The following is a 12556-nucleotide window of genomic DNA, read 5'->3' as shown; positions in this document are numbered from 1 at the left end:
ACGTCAATAGGGGAGCGCTACAAATTGCCATATGGCTTTGACAGTGGCACTTAAGGGAAAAGCAGATACTGGTGCAGCTGTAAAATGGCATAATACCTCATATGGATGGATAGTCCTGTGCCCTTACCTGTGTTGGGTTGCTGGTCTCTGGGCAGCTGTCGCAGGCGTCACCCACTCCATCCACATCCCTGTCTGTCTGCAGAGGGTTGGGCACTTTTGGGCAGTTGTCCAGCACGTTGGGTATACCTAGAAGAGGAGAAGGGATGACTTAATGACACAGAAAGCTCTCCCAAACAGGATCACCAGCTAGAGGCAGCTTTGGTCTTACTACAGTCAGTGCCTTGTGCTGTTCCAGACTAGCCGCAAACCTCTCCCAGGCAGGCATTTACTGAAATGGAGAAGTGTGGCAATGCCCTTGCAATAATTGAGCCCCTCAGGCTTCAGGGTACATGTGTAAAGGTGGAGCTTTCTGAAAAGTGTAGGACTCTTCATCAGGTGAGTGATGTGGCACCATTCCAAATGAAATATTCTCCTTTTGCGCTTCATTTCTTTTCTTTTTACACATGTTCCGTGAACCTTTAAAACCATTGAGCGTCCTTTGTCACAACTTATACTAGAAAAGGTAAATGGTTATATAAAAGTCCAAAGCTCAGTTTTGATTTATAATCGGGAAATAATTATTTTTGGGGTTTCTGAATCTGGTGTAGATTCAGTCTCAGCATAGTTTGCCATCTAGTGGTTTTACAGAGTATTACAACTTGTATACTGAAACTAAAAGGTTGGCGTCATCAAGGGTGTTCCTGTAACGTTACTCCTGGCCCCCACAATGTCTGCTACCTGACAAAGAATTCAGATCAGGTAAGGCCTCACTTTAAGAAATGTGGACATTTCAACTTTCAACTCTATAAACCCTTGTCCCTGTAGCACTCAACTCTCTTCCAACCTTCCTTCTGGGTTCGGGGTCATGTGATCTAGAGGTCTCCGGAGCCAGGCTTCTCACTTTGTGCACCTGCTCTCCTTACCTCCACCCTAGGGTTGTTTCTTGCCCCTCTCCCACTGGTCACAACTAATCCTTAATTTCCAGCTGCGCACAACCCTCACACACCTATTCAGCTTTCGACATTCTCAGATCCCCAGGACATGTTTTCTTTTGTAAAATTGGCGTCACACCCGTCACTACCCAGATCCTTTTCCATCCTGGCATCCTTCCCCTCTCTGGGAGGCCCTTCAGCACCGCCGCGCCCTGACACGTGGACCTGAAGAGTATTTTCGACCACTGATTGGTTTGATGAATGTGCCCCTTCCTATGGCAATCCTCATAACCGTGCACCCATTCTGAAGCACTTTTCACAAGGCTGACACCTCCTGAAGAAATTACAACGCATCCAAAATGCAGCAGCCAGACTCCTCCTCAAACTATCCAGAAGAGACTGCATCACTCCAGCACTAAAAATACTACATTGGCTCACAATCAAACATTGTATCACGTTCAAATCAAAGTGCATAACACACAGGGCAATCAGTGGACAGGGAGCAGAATTCCTACAAAAGAAAATAACAATCTACCAGCCAACAAGACTCCTCAGATCAAGCAATGAAATTCGCCTGGACCCAAAACCATACGTCAAGAAAAAACTAGGGGGCTCCTCTTTCTCCCACCTAGCCGCAAAAACCTGGAACAACCTTCCGAAAGAAATAAGAAACATCAAAAACCACCTAAAATTTTGAAAACTTCCAAAAACCTGGCTCTTCAACACCTCGGAACCAAATTCAAACAACTAAAACAATCAAAAAGGAAACACAAAGAACACATTGACAGAATATATCATGGCACAGACAACACCCAGGACCAACTAAGGGAAACTCCTACAAGAACAAGAGAGACGATGCAAGGTGGAATAGAACACAAGCAACAATCCCATGGGGACAGAAAATTAACATACAGGCCCAACACCACCAACAACCTTGCCCACTCAGAAAGGATGTAGGGCACGGGCGTAGCTCGCAAGTAAATCAATCCAAAACCTAGGTTACAGTAAAGACAAACTGGGATAAAAGGGTTAGGCAAATACAAAGATGGAAACACAAAAGTAGCTATCTTAGCATAATGACAAAGAGATTAGACAGCCTTTTCATGCTGAAACTTAACCACCGAAAGGAAACAACCTTCTCGAAATCACAAAGGAGATGCAATAGGAATATGCATCTCTCCTACAAAAGATACTAACCAACCCCAAAAACTACTAAAAACCTCTCCACTCCTCACACACCTCTCACACTGTAACCAAACACAATCACACCTCTTAAAGCCTCAGAAACCCGCACGTACTTCACCTCACAGCAACAACAACCACACCACACAGACCCCCAAAAAACAGCACACAACGGACTCAGAACCGAATAACACACCAATATGGTCGGCGAACGGTGTTAACCGAACTAAAGCTGCCAACAATACTTCACAGCTCCCTTGCTCTTTTCCAAACTTTGTCCTCCTATTATGCCTAAACTACCATTGTTTTGTGACAGATCCGCCAGAGCGCCGGGGGACCACTCCGGTGGTGATAGTGCGTGATACAGATATCCTTTAACATTAACATAATTCCCAGATCAGCTAAAGCCACACAGGCATTTCAACTCTGAAAACCATTGTTCCATTGTCACCAAACCCAGTCCCGGGCTCCATTCTGCACTGCTGGTTTGTTTTTTACCTGGTTGTTCACGTGATAAAGGCTGACCCGCACAAATACAAAACCCCTATGGCAGCCGTCAGGGCTGCCTTTAGACATGGGCGACCCGGGCAGTTGCCTGGGGTGCCATATTAGCCCCCCTGCCACGCCAGCTCGGGGGAGTCTTTTAAGGGCTACCCGAGCTGGCATGGTGAAGGTGCCCTATTGAAATGAAATGCACCCCGCAGTAGGGCGCTGCTCGTAAGCCAGCATGGGGCAGCCCTTCAACGGCTGCCCCATGCTGGTTTAGCAACAGTGCTCTATTTAGCAGAGCAACCCCAAATGTGGTCCCCCGCCTCCTACTCCCATCCCACAAACACCGACTTGAACGGGGAGGGGCATAAAATTTTGTTTCATCACACCGGACTCTGCCAGAGCTATGGCCGGCCCTGGCAACCGTACCTGGACAGCTGATGGAGGGCAAAGATAGAGGGTGGCAGCAGCTTGCTGCTGCTGATGCCCTTCACTGCCACACCTCACACCCAGAGTCAGACTGCCCTCAGACCATGTAAGTGGCACCGCCCCACTGTAATACATGCCCTAAAGTAATTTTGCTCCCAGGTGGCCCAATGTAATTGGTGCTCTACTGTGAATGTCTGATTGTTTGAAATATGTAAGAGCTCCGCAGGATTCCTTAAATCCTTTCCCAATGCACTAGTGATGGGATTCTGATACTCGAAATGCTGTCAGGGAAGGCCAGGGCACAGGAACGAATCAACGCTGTATGTGCCCTTAAATATATTGTCATCCCAAACACTACTAAATGTGGTGTTTAGAAGGACAGTATATTTAAGGAAAACATGGCAATCAGTAAATCGACTATCCATTGACTTTAACTGAAAACTCTACCCACACATACGTTGCTGTCTCCACATTTCGAGCATCATAATCCAAGCAATGGTGCCTTTGGCAAGGGTTTAAGAAACCCTGTGGAGCTCTTTACATATTTCACTAGTACAATATTTGCATAGTGTTTGGTAGGAGTTGCTGCCTCCCCTCTTGTTTTCTGTGTCCCTGGGGGTTGCCAGGTTAATCCGTGTTGATTGTAGAGTGGCAAAACATAATGCAAACTGCACCACACTGCTGAGGTACACTTTGCTCACACCTCCCTAGCCAATATCTATTTGTATACCATCCTTTTGCTCACAGTCGTTTATTCAATGGATTTTTTGCTGAAAAAAACGAATTTAATTATATATGGGGGTGGGTAAGGGCATAAAAGGGCTGTGGAGAGGGTTGGGTTGACAACATAGGGAAATGGAGGGTTGTGGGGACCCCCACATTTTTAAAAAATACATTTCGATGAGTTTTTTTCTATGGATTTTTGTCTGCAAAAAATCCATTGAAAAAAGAAACAGCTGTAAAATAGCATAGAACCTATCCATCATCTCCTCCCATTCTGCGTATGACTTGCATAGTATGCTTCCTCTAAAATCTATAAAACTCCTGATACTCTAACAACCCTCCTCTCTCTCCCCGATCCTCCTCTCCCCTACCCTATTGAATTAGCACCCATCCTTTGCCGTGCCCACCCATCTTGTGCTCCTATTGACCCTTTTGCTCTGCAAATAGTCAAAGACTTTGTCTCAGTCACTTGCCCTTATCTCTCTGAGCTCTGTAACCCCTCTCTCTCTACTGGACTCTTCCCTGCCTCCTTTAAATCTGCAACTGCCTTACCCCTATTGAAGAGTACCTTGAGGAAAATGGACTTGGCACTCCACCGAGGCTGCACTCATGCATGTCTCCAACTTTCTCTTTAATGCTCACCACTCCAACCCTCTCTATTCTCATCCTTTTGGACCTATCTGCCGCTTGTGATGCTATTGACCGCTCCTCTTTCCTTCTCATTCACCAGGACCTTGTGGTTCACAAATCTGCTCTTCCGTGAATTGCCTCCAACCTGGAAGATGGTTTTTAATAAATCTATTGGACCTCACAAACCTCTTACCCCATCCGTCTCCACGTCACCATCACCCAGGGATCCGTTCTTGGGCATCTGTTCTTCGCCCTCTATCCTTCTGCCCTTTGAAGACTTATCTCATCCTTTGGCTTTCACTATCACCTTTTTGCTGTGAATGTTCAACTATGTTTCTCCTTTCCCTCCTTCACCCTAGCCAACTCGGAACAGATTACAAACTTCATGAATGCAATTCATCACTGTCTCATGCTGAACCCTTCAGAAGTCATCTTTCTCCAGCTTCCAATGCCATCCCTCCCTTCCCATCTCCCATCTCCTTCACACCTGACCTTCTTGCTCCCTCAGTTTAGGTTCGCAATCTTGGGTTCCTATTTGATAGTGATCTCCGACCGTAACAACTCCCCATTCCCACTGCCTCTGCTGCTCACATTAACCTCTTCAACATTTGGAAAATTCATCCTTTTCTTATTAACGACTCTACAAAATCTCTAATCTCCACTCTTGTACTCGGCCAACTGCACTACTGTGCAAGTCTATTCCTTGGCCTTCCTCTTTACTCCTTCCTCCTTCTTGCCAACGTCCTCAACTTTGCTACCTACACTCTTGACAACCTACCCAGATCCACTCCCACTTCGACCTACTGACAACCTGCTGGTTGACTCTCCATGCACAACCGCTCTCTTTTCAAGTTACTTCTATTGTTCAGAAAGCCATCAATGGTTTCGCTCCTCACTACTTATTTGTTTGCATCTCAGTTTACTCACCACCTTGTTCCCTCCGATCCTTTTCTGCACCCAACCTCACTGTCTCATACCCTCCCTGTACTTCCTCTTGCTTCCGCTCTTTCTCCCTACTCTCCCAGCTCTACTGGATCCCACTGACCATAACAATCAAGGCCAGAGTAACTGTGGATCTCTTCAAAGCTTTGCATAAACTTCACTTACTAAAGAGGAAGCTCCCTCTGCTCTCTACCCCATCCTCCCTACCTGAGCCCACCACTGCCTGCAGTGATGGTTAATAATGTAATTTTGTATATTTAATTAATACTCCTCTTTAGTTTGAAGCACTTGCCCCTGAGTTAATATGTTCTTTGTATGTCACCAGTTTTTTTAGATACATTTGTTTCTGTTGATTTTGTGTTGTCCCTGGCAAATGTCCTAACTTTTTACACCCTCATAAACTGTTTGACCACTTGTTCTCATCTTTATGCTATTGCAAAAGCACAAGCGAATGCTTGCGACATCTTAAATGTGTCACCGGAAGTCTTTTCTGATCGAAATTGACATCCCTGTTCTTTAAATAAATACAAATACTATTCATCAACACGAGAATCCCCTGAGCCACACGTGGACATTAATTTTCCCATTTCAGTTTCAACCCTATCCCCAACTGTGGAGTAGTCAGCTTTGACCAGTGTAAACTGCAGAACTCAACATTCAATGCATGTATCCTTTGTCACACTGTGCTATCGCCTTTTAATGTTCCCATCACCCTCTCCATCAACCAGTTCCTCTATCATCCATATTGTTAATCATCCGCATTTTGCAGACTACCCACCAATAGGACGGCTCTGACTACTAAATGTCCTATTGTGCAGTGCTTCTGTTTGAAGCGCTTAGTTCTCTAGGAGACACAATTAAATGTTCACTGGCAGGTGACCATGGCACACCATTTAGCTCGAAAGCTGACGTGCCAGCTACAATCACTTGACAGAAAAGATATGTCATATCAACCATATACAAAGGATTGCAAGGCTGGTCAATACACTTGACTAGTCAATGGAGGAGAACCTAGGGTGGTGGAACAAGGGAGTCCCTGTTTTAGTATCAGCAGTATTGGGTATCTCTCTCAAATGCCGCTTTAAGGTATCCTGAATGTTACATACTGAGCAAGGTATATTATGAATGATGGTTGCGGGCCTTTATGGATGAGGGAGGTGGCCCGATCAGGTCTACTGTGGGAATGCATGTTGGTAAAGAGTGTTCTTCAGCCCTTTCCTGAACTTTTGATGGTTGTCCTGTAATCACATGCCCAACAGCAACATATTCAATGTCATTGGCGTGAGAAAGGTTATCATGTTGCCACTGCAATGCTCTCGACTGCGGCTCTAAATGTCACCACGTTGTTTTCTGTACTGAAATGTTCTCTGCTGGCAGCAGGACCCAATTCACTGTACGCCAGCAGCAAAGCCTGTGAGTGGAAACTTTAAGGCAAATATCCAGGTTTTTTGGCATTAGCCGTTTTGTAAGCACTCCAAATAACAGGTCAAGAGAATCGCGGCTCGTGAAGATCTTGCTGGCACCTCTGAACATTATACCACTAGAAGCGGCCCTGCTTGCTGCACTATGTTGTTGTCTGTGTGGTGTGTTTGAATCAGCAGAGGCTTATTTCTGGCAATGGAGCTGAGCGATAGACAGGCAAGGGGATCCAGTGATGTTACTGTATCGAAAACAGAGAATAACTTTTTTACCGAAACGGAAATACCGAAAAAATATCTATTTTTTTATTAAAATGTATTGGGGGTGTCGGTAAAGGGGTAAAAAGCAGTGGGGAAGGGTTTGGAGAGGGTTTAGAAGCGCACCGAAACCGGCGGTTTGGAGGGGGACCACCCAAATTTAAAAAAAGGTTTGGTAAAAAAGTATTGTCTGAAATTTCAAGTCAGTAACATGACATCGATCCCAAGCAAGTCACACTGCCAAACGTTCTGGCAGATCCATGTGCTCCTTAGAGCTGTTGGGGGCCATGTCCCACAGTTTCAAGACGACTCCCACCACGTTCCTGTGGAAACAAAAGCTGCTATTTCTCCTAAACACTGTGAGATGATTATGTAATCAATGTAGGAACAGAAAATTGTTCAAACAGAATTCCTATTTTTAACAAACTGTCATTTTCCACTTTACACACCCTTAATTGAAGGCAGAGTGAATGGCAACACATAGAAGCGCTGCCCCTCCTTTGCTGTGTTAACCTACTTCATGTTTACATTTCACACGCTGTAATTTGTAATTGGGGTAGTCTTCCGTATCGTTCTATTAATGTATACTGATGAACCCCATGTGGTCCTGAAAACCAGCTGGCAAAATTAGGAAAATAGGACTTAGGTTATTAAAGTTATCCTCCTTGCCAGATCGAATATTTTTTTGTTGTACTTAAAACAAATGAAATTTCCATAAGAAGACAAAAAATGGTTGATGGACTGATTCCCTGTTCCATGTGATGGCCAACACAGAAATCCAAGGGTGGCGTCCAAGTCAAGAGGATCCAAAGATTCTTGGTAGGGTATTTGGAGTGAGAGATGCGTGAGATTGTACATCCTAAACTGCACCTCTGGCAAGAAGCACCTGAACGTTTTGCTTTTTCCTGAATAGTTTACTGCCATTTTCCTAATTAGTCTGTACCCGTAGCCTCTTCTGGAACACGGCTCGGTAATGTTTCCCCCTTGACAGGCCAGAGGTCTCTCAGGTTAGCATGTCCCAAATACGCCCTGTTCCTTTTGCGAGTAAACTGCATGGGCTCCAGTGGTTGGTGGCAGACACCCATATTTCATTATAGTGGGACACATCACGCTGTATCCTGTTGGGTACTTGAGAGGGCCCCCCCTGGACAGCTGGCTTTTGTTTTCTGTGAAATATATGAGATATGAACTTGCAATATATTGTCATGGCCTCTGCCTGACAGCGAGGCTCAAACATGTCTGGGGATGCTTGTGGTCTCGTGCAGAAGGGATGTGACCTAGCAGTTTGGGCTGGACTACCCCTTTTGGGGTGGGTCCAAGCCTGATTTGCATATGTTCTTTCCCCTTTTTTAATTGCTTGGCAGGCAAAGAACGATATTCTGGATATTCTGAACGACGTCTTGCAGACAAATCAAATTTTGGCAAGACGTGGTCTAATTTCGAAAAATGAAAAATGTTGTCGTTTTTGCAAAGACTGTAAACAACTAGAGTCATTAGCTCATATAGTAGTTGATTGCCCAGCTTTGATTGGTATACGCGAACACTACTTTCGCAATTTATAACAATCGCTCTTCATATGAAATATGGAGTATATTAATGACGAGCAATCGAACTGCTATTCATATTGCTCTAACGCAGTTCATAAAAACTATCTTGCCTCGTGATCCCTCTTTTATGTTTAATTGACAATTTTATTAATTTTATGATATAGGTTGTCCGTTTCTTTTTAATCTTTGTTCTGCTAATATTTGTCAATCATTTTTCTATGTATATCTCTATGTACATTTCTAATGAAAAGTTTTGAATAATTGATGTAAATTATGTAAAATTAATTTGATCAATGTATGTTGCAATGAAGAACGTTTTGAAAGGGTGAATTTTTCAGCCAACCAAAATAAATTTAAAAAAAAGATATTCTGGAGAGTTGCCCAGATCAATGCCAGAGGTTAAGATTTATTCTAAACCTTCCAGCCATCACCCCCTTTTGTTTTGCTGTTTTCTCCGCCTGCCTTAAAGAGTGAGAGGGCAGTGGCCAGAACCATTTCTGCTTTGGGAATAAGAATCCAGATGCTGAGTGGAAGCCTGGGAATGTTTAAATCTGGCAGCCCCCAGTGATTGGGTGGCCACAAAATGATTGAAAGGATGCACTGTTGTGACTGGAAACTAAGTGGTCACTCAACTCCTAATTTTCCTGTTTCACCTCAGTATCTGCATCCTTTCCTTGTCAAAGATGAAACACGATAGTTAGAGAGAACACTGTCAGTCTCTCTTGGAACTGATAAGACACAGACCCGCAGAGGACCATGAGGCGGCTGCCCTGCGTCTTGCCAAGAGCAGTGTGATTGTGAACCTCTTCCTGGTCATGAGGACACTGGTCTCTCAGGACCCAGAGGGAACCAGAGAACCAGTGCTTCGTTCTCTCAACCTGGCAGCCATCATCGGGTTGCAAGCCTCAAGGATCCCTTCCTCCTATGGAAAGCCCAGCAGATCAACCCTACATGGACTTGACACAAAAAAGCTGGCACACCGGAAAAAGAGAACATTGTTAATGGAAAGTCTATGTAACCTACACTTATGAATGCATAGCAATGACCAAGGAAAAGCACAAGCATTGTTGGGACACTGAGGACTCGGAGTCTAACCAGAACTGAAATTGCTTAACACTGACTGTACCTCTCATCTACCAGAAACGTGCCAGCAAACAGCAAGGCTATGCCGTAGACCATCTTACGTAGTTCTCCAGTGTGTGTTCAACCTCTTTAATGCCACGAGAACTATTTCTGCCCAACCAGAGACCAGAACTGGTATTGTGGCCTATTCGTTTTCCAAAAATACAAGGTTTTCTCAGCCAGGATCTACTGCTGACCGCAGACCTAGGTTATTGAGCCCCATCTTTAACACTGGGGCAGTACTTAGCGTGGCTGGTATTGCAGCATTATTATTATTATCGGTTGCTTATATCACGCTTATTGCCGGACTCCACCAGTTTACAAGGGGATCAAACTCATGTTGCACAGCATGCTCATGTTATCAAGCTGAGTGCATTTCCCCTGAGCTAGCCTCCCAGCCATCAAGTCTCCTGCACATCCAATCAGAAACCAACACATATCTCTCATTCATTCCCATGACCGACTACCTCCCAGTTGATTGAGTGCAGCTTCCCAGGAGCCCCTGGGGCCATGGCATCCAAACTTGGTATTCGAAGGAGCAGTCCGACATTGGACATTGCCGGTGACCACAGCTGGTAAGGTCACTAACTTTGAATGCTAAAAAGAGTCCTTCATGAATAGCTTACTTTCTTGTAATGCCCCCCCCGAACATTTGACTTGCCTTCTCAGAAAATACATTATTATTTATTTCATAGCACCATTGCATGGATTTTCACTTATTGAATGTTATAATGTATCTTGTGACACCCTTATCCCTTCCCAATAGTTGCCCTTGACTACTCAGCCATTGCTACCACTTGGTGAGCCAAGAAATGTTTAAGAGAAGCCCTGCTGCCTAGTTGTGGTTCCGCACCTCTGAACACCTGAACACACAGTAGAGAAAATCCATCCTAACAGGGTGGAAGAAATATTCGAGGGCAGAGAAGAATCAATGGATTCTGTCCCACCCACGCTGATTCACGCCAAGAAATTGTCTCTAGTTTCCATAGGAATTGTGTGAGGGCCAAGCTTTGCCAGGATAGGTTGTAATGCATGACAATCCATCCATTCAGAGTGGTCAAAACATTCTAGATAACTGGTTGGCTGGAAAGCTTACAATTCTAGCCAATTATAGTGTGCAAAATAATCGGGTCCTCTGACTGGCCAAAATATTTGCGCGCCACTACTGGCCAGACTGTTCTGCCTGTTAGATTAAGCGGAACTACTGAGCTTGGGCACCTGGATCATCTCTCACAAGCCTGTCAATGTCGTCCAGGATCCCTCCATTATTCTTCGAGGATGGGAGTCGCTGTCTGCGCACCCTTCCACTTTTTCATTGAACAGCGATTTTGATGGGTCCTTTTCACTCTAAAAAGTGGTCTATCAGCTGGCTTTGTCGCACAGACTATGATTACACCCATAGCAAATCATTTGCCTCGAGCTGTGCAAAACTGCCACTTGTTCCTACATTTTGACAGCTAATTTGTACCACAACCAGACGGTTTCTTCTTGTGTTTATCGCATTGCATAACATTGGGGGTTCAGAAAGTTCTAAAAGCCCTACAACAACATACTGCAAACTAAACTCTAAAGTACTTTCCTGAACTTTTATTGACGTTTAGTAACGTACTGCATGCACATTTCTGCTACAGCTACACAACGAGTATATCTGAATACACATACTTTGTGGCCATTGCCTTATTGCTTGTTGTTGCATGCTACCCTGTATCTTTTCTCCACCACATTTCCCTCCAGAGTGTAGCCTTGACTTGCTCATCCATGCATGCCCCTTGGGCGAGTCAGACCTTATACCGTAAAGTCCTGTAGTCTAGGTGTGGATCGATCACCTTATCCCTACCTCTACAATCTAATAAAATCCATCCAACTCATTCTCCATCTTGTGAATCCATGAGCCCTCCATAGACGATTTCCCTGAATCTGGGGCAGGAGGAGTCAACAATCCTCAGCCTATCTCCATGTCACTTGACATCCTATCCTACAGCACCTCAACTCTACTCCCCAGAGAGATCTGCCAGTGCCTTGGGAGTCACTTACCGTCTCCGTCAATGTCATTGTCGCAGGCGTCCCCTTCTCCGTTTGTGTCGGTGTCCTTCTGGGCATTGTTCGGGACATTGGGGCAGTTATCGCACGCATCGCCAAAGGAGTCTGTGTCAGAGTTCTGCTGGTCCTTGTTGGGCATGAGTCGGCAGTTGTCCTGTGACGGAAGAGAGGCACAGATTCTTATCAGGACATCTCATGATGGCACTTAGAACAGATAGGATGCCTGAGTTTTAAGCCTTTGCATCCAAATGCACTGGAGGTTGCCTGTGTGGATAGGTTCAGAAATCGACCTATTATCAGATATCTAGATTTCATATACGCAATTTTGCAACTCGAGGGAAATTAGGCATTTCGATTGGTGGAGTTGTGCCAACCGAGTCAGATGGACATTTTGGCAATCATCATGACATTATCCTTTACATATGCAGAGATCAAAGATTTCTAAAAGAAAAGATCACAGCCATACCCACACAGAGCGCTAAATCCTGCAGCCCGTCACATGCTACTTAGTAAATCCTTCACAATCAGATATGTACTCTACAAAATACTTATCAGGCAACACATCTACCAACTGCATCAGGTTGCTACTAGGGGAGAGGGCACCTCGACATTCTTTATCCCGTCCCCATCAGCATCTTCATCACACTGGTCTCCGATGCCATCGTTGTCCGCGTCCTCTTGTCCAGAGTTCGGGGTGAATCGGCAGTTATCCTGAAATCAGAGGCAGCAAGAGGCTTATGATGGC

At 44.9% G+C, this 12556-nt stretch overlaps 1 protein-coding gene across 1 annotated transcript in view; it reads right to left on the bottom strand.

The window, feature by feature from the left end:
* The window catches only part of THBS3 (thrombospondin 3), a 366994-nt gene that overhangs the window by 171094 nt on the left and 183344 nt on the right, over positions 1 to 12556 (bottom strand). Inside the window, exons 13-15 of the mRNA XM_069650130.1 lie at positions 12415 to 12522; positions 11806 to 11965; positions 128 to 246 (exon numbers count right to left, since the gene is read on the bottom strand). Of these exons, the coding sequence (XP_069506231.1) occupies positions 128 to 246; positions 11806 to 11965; positions 12415 to 12522 (387 nt within the window). The remainder of the gene's footprint in view (positions 1 to 127; positions 247 to 11805; positions 11966 to 12414; positions 12523 to 12556) is intronic.

The sequence above is a fragment of the Ambystoma mexicanum genome, chromosome 1p (assembly GCF_040938575.1).
Source record: "Ambystoma mexicanum isolate Mex_15411 chromosome 1p, UKY_AmexF1_1, whole genome shotgun sequence".
Taxonomy (NCBI): Eukaryota; Metazoa; Chordata; class Amphibia; order Caudata; family Ambystomatidae; genus Ambystoma; species Ambystoma mexicanum.
The sequence above is the reverse complement of the archived record's forward strand: the minus strand, read 5'-3'. Positions and strand labels throughout refer to the sequence as shown.